The 13,398-nt window shown below is 41.2% G+C and overlaps 1 protein-coding gene across 21 annotated transcripts in view; it reads right to left on the reverse strand.

The window, feature by feature from the left end:
* The window catches only part of MEF2A (myocyte enhancer factor 2A), a 118,587-nt gene that overhangs the window by 24,245 nt on the left and 80,944 nt on the right, over nt 1-13,398 (reverse strand). For all 21 annotated transcript variants that reach the window (XM_074317937.2, XM_074317944.2, XM_074317927.2 and 18 more), the window contains 2 exons: nt 12,224-12,443; nt 10,923-10,982 (listed from right to left, as the gene is read on the reverse strand). In XM_074317937.2, coding sequence (XP_074174038.1) covers nt 10,923-10,982; nt 12,224-12,443 — 280 coding nt within the window. The remainder of the gene's footprint in view (nt 1-10,922; nt 10,983-12,223; nt 12,444-13,398) is intronic.

Raw genomic sequence — 13,398 nt, forward strand, 5'->3', positions numbered from 1 at the left:
GCTTACAGATCAATGGCAGACATAATGTCACAGATTTTTAAAGAGTCAAGTAACAAGTAAACAGAACTATAAAATATTCATTTCCAAAACAGAGGCTACTATGCTATTTCACTTTCTAAGTAAATCACAAATTAAGCAGGGAAGAATAGAAAATAAAGTTAACTATATATATTTAAAATATTTTGTGAAATTTCAATTACTAAATCCAAGATACAATATTAACTGCCCATAAAAAATACAGCGTAAGTCACTCCATATTTTTTTTAAATAAATGATCAACTTTATAATAAAATACAGTAGCGAAGTTTACCATGTGTACAGTATACTTTTAGCAATAGACTTAGTGCCATGAGACATACAATTATTCTATTTTGAATCACCCCTGCTATCTGTCTACTCTGCTACAGTGCACAGATGTTAATTTAAGAGCAGTGGATAAAAGAAAACATTTAGTGGCTTAACAATTCCATTCCTAGTGTTTATGACAAAGCTGACCAAGAACAAAATATTCAGAACAGTGAAGCAGAAATTCCTAGAGGGCTATATGGGCCTCTTGAATTCTCTGGGAGGGCCTCAGTGTTCACACAATACAGCAACCATCTACAAATCAGACAACAATGCAGGATGACCTTTACAATTTGGAAAGAAACTTTTAAGCATCTATCATGTGCAGAGCGCTTGTGGAGGGGAGGGTATAGGAAGGGAGGCAAAAGCACCGTCTTCTAGCAGCTTTTCATCTGGTTAGCTGGAGCAGGCATACACCACGAGACACAAATACACCAAAATTATACTTAGGTAAGGGCGGAAACAACGCCGAACAGCAACGACACAAAACTTACGAGGAAATAGAAAGCAAAGCACTAATACAGGTACGGAGTCGTCCCTGAGGGAAGATTTTGTGGGACTGACTATTGCTCAGTCAGAATGGACACAAGATGAGGGCAGGCAGGCATTCTGGACAAACAGGAGGAAGGAAAGCAGAGTCCACGGCTCCGTGACCACCGAAAGGAAGGGGCAGCTGGGGTTCCGTTCCTTTCCCTCCAGGACAAAGCAAGAAAGCCACCTTTAGAATCCACCACAACAAACAGATGCACTGTACATACACATCTACGTGAAAAGCCTGCGAGGGCGAACCCAAACCGTCTGCTGTGTGCTTACCACTGGCCTAAAACCTTCCCCACTCTGACAGGACGACTCTGAGAAGTGACATGTGTCCCACAGAACTGCAATTAGTTCAGTTACTGCCACACGTGTCACTTCAAGAGTTTCTGTACTGGGTTCTCGGATCATTTTAATTCTATTAAAGTTTCTTGAATTAAAGAGAAGTCTCATTTAAAACCACTTAAAACTTAATAGTGTTTGGCAGTTCATAAAACATTTTCAGGAACAGTAGCTACCAAACAGGGTCAACTGAAAAATAGGTAGGTGACTCCTAAAACGAAAAAGTATATATAACTAGAGAGATGGATTAAGTTCCGGAAGAAAGAAGAAAATGAATGCTTCAATATAGCTGCCTGTGATAATTTAGAGGCTGAAAAACGTGTTATTTCGGTGAATTACTTCTAAGAGAAACTGAAAACTGATGTTTTGCCCGTAGGATGGAATCAGCTTTGTTGGATGCTAACCAGCACATGTTCAAGGGACAAAGAAAACAGAGAGGTGAGGTGTGGCACGTGGCACTGGCCTGTGTCCTTCAGCGGCCGTCACTCTGTGTCACGATTCCAGGCGATGGCAGGATTTGGGCTCCCTCCCTGCTCCACTTCACTCCCAGCCAAGTCCTCCTGTTTTCTCCAAAACTTTTACCAAGTGACCCAGCAGCTTTTTAATTTATAGATGTGATTTAATTGTGCTGTGGGGGGGCTGGTATTTCAGTGAACCAACCTTATGAGGCTATTTCCTGCCTTCTGCTTCCATTATCTCAAAGGGGTTTGTATTGAATCCGGGCTGAATCTCCTTTCCACACCCCAGAGAGCAATTTCCTGCATTCTGCTAAGCTTCAGAAAGCAGTGCTGTGAGAAAACAATCTCTTCACTCGACCAGCCCCTGCGAAGTGGAGCTCAGCTGTGTGCTGGGCAGAGGGAACTGCGAGACCAAGCATCTGAATACAAAACGCTTATCAAATAATTTCAGGCAAAAATAAAAAGGTTTAATACAAACTAATATTACTGTTAACTGAACATTCTAAGGAGAGGTTAACTGCATTTCTCGCAATTAAATAATGGCATGAATATGTGTTCTTCCTGTCTCTGCTATGAGTGGAAGATTCTTATTTACTTGATTAAAGCAGTGTTTCCTCTCAAATACACTATGAGACGATGCATACAAAGATATAATTTAGAAGAAGGCATTATCTAGAAGCACTAATGCTCTTCTCCCATGTGCAGTCTATGATGCTTTGCAGCTAGATACGGTCGCATGGTAACCACAGAATCAAGTTACAAGAGAGAAAGGGGACCTAAAAGCTCAGTGCTTCTGCGTGTGAAGTCCGATAAGGACAAGGGGACGATGTCAGTGTCTGGGCACCTGCCAGGCTGAAACCAGATCGTCTTCCATGCACCATTTGTTATTCTGTGGACGGATCCGCTACCCAGTGATGCCTTCATACCTCCAGTTCATTTCTCGTGGCAAATAGGAACACATTGTGGAGATAGGCTTTTGAGGTAGAACTTTCAGTATATAACCCATCCTGCCTCGGCCGACAACTGCAGGAATTAAAACACCAACTCTGAATGGATACACCCCACTTGACAGGAGGGTTGTGAAACTGTGTTTTCAGGTTTTGTGGTGAATTGTGCCCCGACACAAATTTGACAACACTGCTCTTGAGGAGACTGAGAGCCACGGCTCCAGACACTTCACAAAGCGAACCTCAGCTCCGAGGCAGATCACTCTGGCTCCTATCTCAGGATATGGTAGCAGCTGAAATAATGCATCCAAGTGGCTGAAAAGCACTCGGCGTCCCTCCTACTACTCTCTTAGGGCTAAACTGTAGATAATGGCGGCATGATGTGTTATTATTAGGAATCCAGTCCAGAAGTTGAACTGATATGCAAAGGATTTTGACAATGTCAAAGGATTCTGAAAGATTCATCCAAAGCAAGTTTCAAGAATTGATTTTATCACAGTTGACAAATTTTTCATAAAATCTGATCAACTTTCAGCAGATTATTCAATAAATAAAAATACATTTAAAAAATGTATAAAATTATGCCTTTTGTATAAAGCACTGGATGAGGTGTCTAAAATTTTAAAAGACCATAGGTTTTAAAATCAGTGATGACGTATTTACCGGGTTCAGTGGGAATTCCTATATGATGGACAACATAAATTCTGTCCAACAAAAATGTATAATCTCAAACAGACACTGCTCCTGAGTTCCTGCCACTTCTTTCTGAATACTGTACCCCCTTTCAACCTCTGCTGAAGGGCAGCCCCAAGGAGGCTGCATTTCTCCTTCTCTTGCAGACTTCATGCATCCCCATGGCTTCAACCAATGACTCAATTCCCATTGAGTCATTGCCTCAATGACTCAAATCTGCATTTCTGCTTTGCATCTCCTCATTTCTAGTCCACATGTGTCCATCTGGTGGCCACTGTCCCCCAGATATGCTGCTGTCACCTCAATCAAACTCAACCTGTTTTAAACACTGTAAACTTTCATCCTCCACCAGCCCCATCCACTATCCCAGAGCCATCGAGCTTTGTTACTTTCTTTACAATGTCCTTCACCACATGCATCTCTGTAACTGTCACAGCCGCTGCTGCAACGCAAACGCTAATTACTTTCACTCAACCCTATACAACTGCAAGCGCTTCCTGAGTATTTCTACTTCTAGTCCAGCATACAGTTTTCTCTTTCTCAACATGTTTTGAAAGAGTGAAGTTGCTGGATATCGGAGATTTTACTTTAGGCTTGATCTTTAAACACACACCCAAAAGTTAAAAGGAGTTCCCAGAGTCATCTGAACTACAGTATAATCTGAATATTCCAGATAAACTCTCAGAAGAGAGCTAGATCTAATAAACCACAGTCAAGTAAGCAGACGGCCACTATGAAAGATGTATACAATTTACAATATACACAAAGCTGGCAGGTTTCATTTGGATAGACAATGACACCAACTGAAAAAAAACTTACCAAGTTACAGGGGGAAAAAAAGGTCTAATTTACTACACAAAAATGTAATGACTATAGAGGTATCAATATGGTATTAGGTTGGTGCAAAAGTACTTGCGGTTTTCGCAATTATTTTAACCTTTTAAACCGCAAGTACTTTTGCACCAACCTACTATCAGGAACATTCAGGAGCTAGAAAAAGAGAGGGAAACCGCATATTCCCACCATCCTATTACGATCAGTTTGGATATCCCCTCCTTTTTATTTTCCATGTAATATTTTATGCATAGTTTTAAATAGCTAAAACGGAATTCAGTTGAAAGTTTTAATTTACTTAATTTTCATACTGTTGAATATGTTAATTCCTTCCTATTATTCACTACTATAAATAAAGTCGTAAAGAACCTTTGCATATTCTAATTTATTTCTTTAGGAAAAAGTCCCAGAAACAGGCTTAGTGGGCTCTGAGGTATACACACTTTTATGATTGCTGAAACACGCTGCCAACATCTTTCCAGAAAGACGGTTACTAATTTACAATGCCACAAGCACTTATGAGACCATCCGTGTGTCAATGGCATCACACCTTCGTGAGCTCTCCATGTCACAATAAAAAGTAGCGATAGCTGAACAGTTGGCAATTAGTGGGTTGTTGTTTTTTTGCCATTTTTATTTGACTCTCCTGATTACTAGCAATGACGAACATCCTTTTCCAGTTTTAAAATCCTAACTGGCTTTCTTTTTTGAATCCTACATTTAAGTACATTAAATGCCCAGGCATTTATTAACTACTCCCCTATCTGTGGCCTCTGTTATATCTTACTTTTTCTCTTAAGAATGAGAAAAATGTATTATTTTGCATAAAACGACCGGGGGAAAGGTGGGCACAGGCTCCGTGGCTGCAGCTGCTGCACCTGGGGGACCCAGAGCCTTTCCAGCTGCCCTCGCTGCCATCCTCAGCTTGCTGGCCTGTCCTCTTATGCTGATTCGCTTCATGATCTCAAGATGGGGCTGTAAATCCAGCTGCCACATGCAGACATGCAGACATTAATGTCCAAAGACTCAAAAGGCTACTGACAGTCTTTCCGTGAGTGAGTACGTGTGTGTGTGTCTGTGTGTGTGTGAATTTTTCTCTCTCTAGCTTTCAAAACAGTGTAATTAATACAGGGCAGGGGCACGAGGGCTATTCTTGCAGAAGGAACCAGGAGGCTGGATCCCAAGGCCGTTCCTACGTGCTCCAAGACACAGAACTCAGATGGACAACATGAATCAATCATACGGAACAAACTAGAGATTCCACTGGGACCATCCCTCTAGTTAAGCCCAGGAAAAGAAAACATAGGTTGTGCTTTACAAGAGTTAAAGACCAACCTGCCCTATTCTCCCGGCATCTCACTGAGTTAAAGATAAACTTACTATTGTTCTTCTCTCCTCCTCCCCCACCCCATACCAATGAATTTTCCACGGAAGCAGAAAACACTTATAAACCCCAGCGCAGGGCAGGATGGAGTCTCTCCACCAGCGATTAGAGGCTGCCACTCTGTCTGGGGGGGGGGGGGGGGGGGGAGGACGGCGAGGTGGGGGCGGGGAGCTTTGTTTCCTTCCTTACTCTCGGCTAAATAAACGTACTTTCACTATAAACTGTATATGGGCTCCCATTGGAATTCCTTCCTATGTGAAGCCAAGAACCTTCTTTTGCTATAATGACTGTACAAGGCACATTACATTCTTATAATTTTAACAGTACCTCCACATTTGGGGTAATAATTCCTTTATATTTATCTTTAAAACTTTTATTATATAACACATACAGAAAGATGCACAAAACAGACACTTCAAGTTCAAGGATATACCGTACAATGAATATCTACTTCACATCAGTCAGATCAAGACAAATAATATTGCCAGAACCTCATTACTGTCTATAACTGGGCCCCCAGACACGTGTTTGTTCAACCTACCCAAAGCCACTGCGATGAATTTTACAGAAATGTCTTGTTTTTCTTTCTAGTTTCACCATCTATCTAGACATGCATCCTTAACACTCGTTTTCCTTGCTTGCTGTTCAGACTTTATGTACATAGAATCATCTATTATTTGCATCTACCGTCTTCCATTTACATTAGTTTGGTAAAACGCTTCCATGTTGTGGAATACAGCTATAGTTTCTTAATTTTTAATTGCATTGTAGTATTCCTTCATATATAATTTCTTTATCCATTCCAGTGCTGACAGAAATTGAGATTATTTCTAGATGTCGGCTGTAACAATTACGCCATGCACGTTCTGTCACGTATCTCTTGGAGCTCATGACGCACACATGCATTTCTCTCCAGTCTATGAGTGAAAATGCTGGCTCACGGCACACACGTGTCTTCAACTCTAGCAGACGATGTCCACATGGTTGCACCAATGTGTGCTGCCATCATTAGTGTGCGGGAGTTTGGGTTTGTCCACAGCTTTGCCAACACTTAGTGTTATCTGGCTACTTGCTTTAGCCGTTCTGGTAGGTATACAATGTGGATTTAATTTTGCATTTCCTTGATTACTGAGAGGGAGCATCTTTTCACATGTTTATTAAACACCTGGATGGCTTCTTTTGTGAAATGTCTGTTCTCAAGCATATTTTTAAAATTCGGATTTTCTTTTTCTGAATCATTTGTAGGTATTCCTCACCAAAAGCCCTCTGTTTATTACATGTACAGACATACCTCGGAGAGACTGCAGGGTCGGTTCCAGACAACCACAATAAAGTGAATATCGCAATAAAGCGAGCCACACAATTTGTTTTGGCTTCCCAATGCATATAAAAGTTACGTGTATATTATACTGTGTAGGCTTAATCAACTATTAAACATGCAATATCATTATGCCTAGAAAAACAACATATATACCTTAATTAAAAAATACGTTATTGCCAAAAAATGCTAACCATCCTCAGAGCCTTCAGCGAGTTGTGATCTTTTCGCTGGTGGAGGGTCTGGCCCCAAGGTTGATGGCTGCTCACTGATCAGGGTGGTGGCTGCTGACAGTGGGGGTGGCTGTGCCGATGTCTTACAGTCAGAAAACAACAACGAAGTCTGCCGCACTGATTGACGCTTCCTTTCCCGAATGTCATCCTCTGTAGCCTGCAATGCTGTTGGATAGCATTCTACCCATAGGACTTCTATCAAAATTGGAGTCCAGCCTCTCAAACCCTGCCACTGCTTTATCAACTACGTTTACGTAATCTTCTAGTCCTGTGTGGTCATTTCAACAATCTTCACAGCATCTTCACCAGAAATAGATTCCATGTCAAGAAAGCCCTTTCTCTGCTCATCTGTAGGAAGCCGCTCCTCATCCTTTCACTCTGCTTCTAGGGCCCAGCCTGTTGGGGTCTCAACTCAAAGTGAGAAGAGTACACTAGGCTCTCCCAATTCCTAGTGGACCCTGGACGTGAGCTCTCTGTCCCCAGATCCCTGAGGCTGTCACACACAGCTTTCAGGCACCCCCACTGTGGAACTGGCAGGCACTACCTAAGGAAAAGCAGCCATAAATGCGGGTTCACTCCCATCTCTGAGCCTCTGTCTTGGTCATTCTCTGGATTTCGTGCCAGTAATTCCTCATGATCTTGTTAGCTCGCAAGGGCTTTCGAAGAGATCTTTAAAACAGTTTGCCTAGCATTTCTAGTTGTCCTCAATGATTTCTAGTTAGTCCAAATGACCAAGTCTGCCATTATCACAGCAGAAGTGTGACTGTCTTGGTTTTCTTTTTTTATACCTCAATCTTATTTAAGTTTTCATTAGTCAAAAACTTCTATTTATCATCTTAAGATCAGAAGCAATATTTCCAAAATATGTTTGCTATAACATTAATTCTGAAAGACGCTTTTTCATGAAAGAAAAAAAAAACATAAAAAGGGTTCTATTGTGAAGTCACTTTGAGTAACCATATGTTATATACTAAGTTAAAGTAGGGAGCATTTGAGATCTTGCTCCCCGGGATATATCAACTGTTTGGCTCAAATAAACTGTTATAAAAATTCAAACAAACAAACAAATAAAAAGATTCACAAAGTAGGTTAGCGTCTTAAAGTCTCTGGTAAGTCCTGTAGTGAAGAAACCTATTTACTTTTATTTAGCACATGATTTGCAAACATAGATGAGTCCATCCTTCTTTTCATATAGCTCCAAGACACACTTTGAAAAGTGTAAATTAGAAATTATACCTACAGCTTTTAATATATTTTCTTCTAAATTTCTCTGGGAATTTTACATGTTTAATCTTTTCATTCATAAAGACCGTATATAAAAAACGGTCTACTTTTTTTAAACTACTTTTTTCCAAACTACTCAACTAAAATGGCACCATTGCTGAAAATGAGCTAAGAAGTATTATCTGACTCTTCCTCACAAAAATAACACTTTTAAAATACCTATGAGAGAACATTTATTGGGGGGGCGAGAGCAAGAAACCCTTTAAACCCACATATGCTCTAAGTATTGCATGGAAATAATTACTCCCAGTTGGTATCTAAATTGAGTGATACAAGATGTCTACTTAGTTGAATCTAAATTCTGAGGTAGCACATGTAAACAAGCAGTTATTACACAAATGTCATTTAGGAAATAATCCAAACACGCAGGATAAGCAGAATTATACCTAGTACAGGTAAAACAGTTAAAAAAGAGTATACATCAGTGAAGAATCAAGACATCCAATCTTGCTGTGTTATAAGATGTTGAGATATATACACTGAGAGATAGGATTTATCTCTGTGTATATGCAGTAATGGAGACAGATTTTTAAAGAACTCACTAAACCACTTAAAATATTTTAATACTTGAATTTTAAATTTTAAGAAATATTCATGTTCACCAACCATGATCATTCACGTGATTAACACTATTAACACTAAACATATTAAAATAGTTGCCTATCACGGGGTCGGGGGGAGGAAGGGAACGGGAGAGGAAGTGAGGCATGAAAGGGATAAATGAATAGCATCCGGAGATGCTCTGTACAAACCAGTGAGGATGTGCCATGATCTGAGGGGCGTGATGAATTCAACCTTCTAAATCTGAGGGTCTACAAAGGGGTATGAATGGAAAAAAGAAATAAAAGAAACAGGATTACATGTAGAAGGACAAATTAGGATGATGGCAAAGCCTGAGTTTGAAATGACCAAAGGGAACAGAACACTGAGCAGCAGAGACCAAGTTTAGATTTATAGCCGCACGGAAGGTACGAGAAGAACAGCAGAGACGCACTAGGGAACTGTGGAGAGTACAAAATGTGGAGGAAAAAAGCCCAAGGAGAAGAGAATTGAAACACATCTTTGACAGGAGGAAGAACCATGTCTACAATGCCAGAGGGATGAGAAAAGAAATGTGAAGGCAAGGCGAAAACACATCTTCAAATAGTTAAACTCTATGAAATGAAAATCATTTGGGAAACAAAACCAAGACCTAGTTACAATTAACATTAAATGAAATAGAAATGATTGATTCCAACCGTAACCAGGCCAAAAAGGGAAAGCAAGGTGGACAATTCTGGGGAAATAAAAGCATATGAAAAATGTAACACAGAGTATACGGGCATGCAAACACCTAAAACAGAGTTCAAAAGAAAAAGTGTAAATATTTGGAAATACATATACAAGGGTAACACCCTAATGTATAATTGATAATACCTTTATGAATTTTTCCACATTTAATTATGTTAAAAAAGATCCTACAACAGGTCTTATCTGTTTAATTCCATTAAAATAGCAATCAACACAGTGGCAGATAAAATCAGGCATTTATTCTCACTGTAGGTCACTGTATGTTTTGTAACTTGTCTCACTCAATAATGCCTGTGCATTTCTTTCTCATCATTTTTAAGTTAGTCAGTCATCTCCATAGTTTCCTTAAGGCAGACACTCCTACATTTTTGTGGCATGAATGAGTTGAATACATGCAATAGGGAATTTGTCCTGTCAGATGTCTGTTTTCAGATATCTCCAGGAACACACAATATCTAAAAGGGAATTCCTGCTCTTGCTTTCAGATAACAATGATGATAATTGTGATTATCATAGCGTAAGACACCAAGATGACTTAACGTGATGATAACCCAAAGAGATGCAGTTATTCTTATAACTCTTTGACATGTCTGCCATGTTCTTACCATGGTGAGATCCTACTGTCTTTACCAGCACTGCAGGGCTGGGCAGGCACGTGCACGACTTGGGTTTACACTAGTCATCTTGGGAGGGGTACCAAAGTAAAAGAACGGATTTGGCCACAGCCCCAGGGCACCTGCTACACGTGAGCAGCGAACCAGACCCCGCAGAGACACGCGTCTCCACTGTCTCTGCAGCCCTAGAAGCAGGCCCACCATTTCTGCGTGCTGCAAGCTCTCTGAAAACATTTCACGCTATTATTAGAAGACGTATTGGTAGCGGCTAGAAGTCTAATTTTGGTGAGGACAGATGATACAGAAGGCTTCTTAAGAAATTGTTTTGATGCAAAAATTGTACTAAGGCAAGTCAGTCTTTAGAAAAGAACAATGTACACCATGAAGGGGGGACTCAATATGTATTGAATGAGTAACTGAATCGAAGGCCAAGGTATGAGGAACAAAACAGGGCTGTTATGAAAAAATGTTACGTATTCGTAGAAGTGCCCCTCAGAAGGAAACTAAGTCCACAAAGCGAAGTGTCTACTCTAGTCATACAGCCCCATTTCTTCCTCACTTGGGAGGAGGCCCTGTTTGAGGGACAACACTCCTTTCATCTCAGATGGCACAGGTGCCCACAGTGACACAGGAGGAATTCACTCACCAACCGGGCTGCTTCCAGCTCCATTGGGCACCGCGAGGTCTGACGTGCTCAACATCCCACCTAACGACGTTGCGGAGAGAAGAAGAGGGTACAGTGACTATGAATGGCACTACTGATCTGGACGACTGGGAACTAAGCAGGCCTAAGCTTGGCTCATTCTTAGAAACCACCAAAATGACAGCTAGCCCCGTCGGAACTCAGCGTGCATGTGTAATGGGACCTAGTCAGGGGCTCTCCTATGCCTTCTGCGTGTCAATCCCAAATAGTAGCTATTGATGAGAACGGGAGCAGTGCCAGTGAGGCCTATTCAATCTAGGACTCACAGGAGAGGAGACGTAATGCGCTAACCGCACCGGGAGAGGAGCCGGGCAGTGCACAGAGTAATGCGTTAACCGCACTGCCAATTTCTGCTGAGTGAATGAACAAATTCGGGCAGAGGGAGGTGCAGAAAACACCAGCCCCGACCAGGTCAGTCTTTTCTCTGTATCTTAAACATGCATGGCTCACACTCAGCTTGGAATCTGTGCCCGTGATGCCCCAGTTCAATGCGCTGCCTGCCCACGCCTGGCTTTCCCGTGAGAAGGAAAGCTTACAGACGGCAGGGTCTCCCTACTGACCCCGTCCCTGACACCACGCCAGAGCTGCGGGTTTGCACAGAAATACTTAAAATGGAGCCAGTTATGGAGCAGTGACCTTGCTCATCAACACAATCAAGTGAAGAGCAGCAGAACTGCTTATGTGAGCAATTAGGTTTTTTGTTTTTGTTCTTGTTTTTTTGTTTCAGGTGTACAAAACCACGTACCAGTTAGACATTTACACCCCTCACACAGTGATAACCCCCATCCCCAATCTACTACCCCTCTGACATCGTATGTAGCTGTTCCAGTTCCACTGACTCTATTCCCTACGCTGTACTCCACATCCCGTGACTATATATACATTAAGTTATAGCTGACATGCAGTATTATTCAGCTTCAGGTAGGGGTACAGTGCAGTGGTCAGGCAGCTACACCGTCCATGACGTGGTCTCCCTAATAAGACCAGTGCCCATCTGACCCCCTACAAAATATTTACATTATTGACTATATTCCCCAAACCGTCTTTCGTATCCCCGTGGCAATACTGTGACGACTAATTTGTGCTTTCTAATCCCCTCCCCTTCTCCCTCATCCCCACCCCTCCCATCTGGCAACCCTCAGTTTTTTCTCTATGTCTCTGAGACGATTTCTGTGTCGTTTGCTCAGCACTGAGTGCTTTATCCCTTTTTGCTAAGAACCGGCAGGAGAGCTTCCACCACGTACCTGCACTGCCAGTGCTCGGTGGCCTCTGAGGGGCTCCCGGGGACACGTTTCTATGTAACGTGGCTTGAGGTGGAGAGAGCATGCTTGAGTCTGCTAACGTCGAGCTGGCTGCCAAAGACGGGGACACCAGTGAGCTCCCAGGGTTAGTGTAGGACAAAGCGGGAGGGCTGCTCACAGGGACCGTGACAGACATGGAGAAGTTCTGAGGTGGCAGCCCAGGCTGGGAACACAGAACGAGGAAGAGAAACCTGTTAGCTTCATTTCCGTCTATACCACATTTCATCACTTGTGGACTTGAACTGGACAGGGTCATTCGAGCTATTCAAAGTAAAGGGTGGGATACGCTCTGAACTAAATCGATTTGCACATTTAAGCTATTTTCTTTAGAATTACATTTGAACATGAGTAATGTTTGACATGAACCTTTTCAATTTCAATTTTTTACATATCATTACACATATACTAACATAATGTATACTATGTATTTCAAATATTCACAGAAGTAAAAACTAGAGGTCAAAACCTGATATTAAAGTAGTGTTGTCAAAGTCAGACATGATGAAATACATGTTACCAAGTAAACGTCAATTAGCACTTTATGAAAACCAATTTAGTAACATTACATTTCTATTGGGAGATTCCAAATACAATAAAAGGGAAAAGTGGGTACACATAGTATAAACATAACACATCAAATTTCGGACATTATAAATAAGCCCTGGTCTCATTTAATTGACTGACATTCTTAATGGACAAAACTGAAAAAACATTCAAGTTATATATGTAACATAATGTAATCTGAATGTGATGAAGGTGCAATTGCTATCATCTGAACAGTAAAACGAACCGCGGGTAAGCTCTCTTTCTTTAAATTGTATGATCATTCAAGTCTGACTATTACCAGTACCGTCTTTCTTCCCTCCAACATGTCCCACACTCCCTTTAAAAATACTTTCTATTTCCCTCTTGGGTTCCCTCCATAGACCATTTACAATATACTTGTTAACCATGATAAAGAACAGAACTCTTTATAATTTAAAGTGGGGGGGAACAACTTTCCTCTTCTGCCATTTTAAAACAGTGCTTTGCAAAGTAAAGTAACACTGCTGATTCAAAGTTGGAAGAATAAAGTTTATGTACTCTATTCAATAGTTTATTTCAGGTAGAAAATTATA

The sequence above is a fragment of the Rhinolophus sinicus genome, chromosome 13 (assembly GCF_057876585.1).
Source record: "Rhinolophus sinicus isolate RSI-liver-muscle chromosome 13, RSI-T2T, whole genome shotgun sequence".
NCBI classification, from domain to species: Eukaryota; Metazoa; Chordata; class Mammalia; order Chiroptera; family Rhinolophidae; genus Rhinolophus; species Rhinolophus sinicus.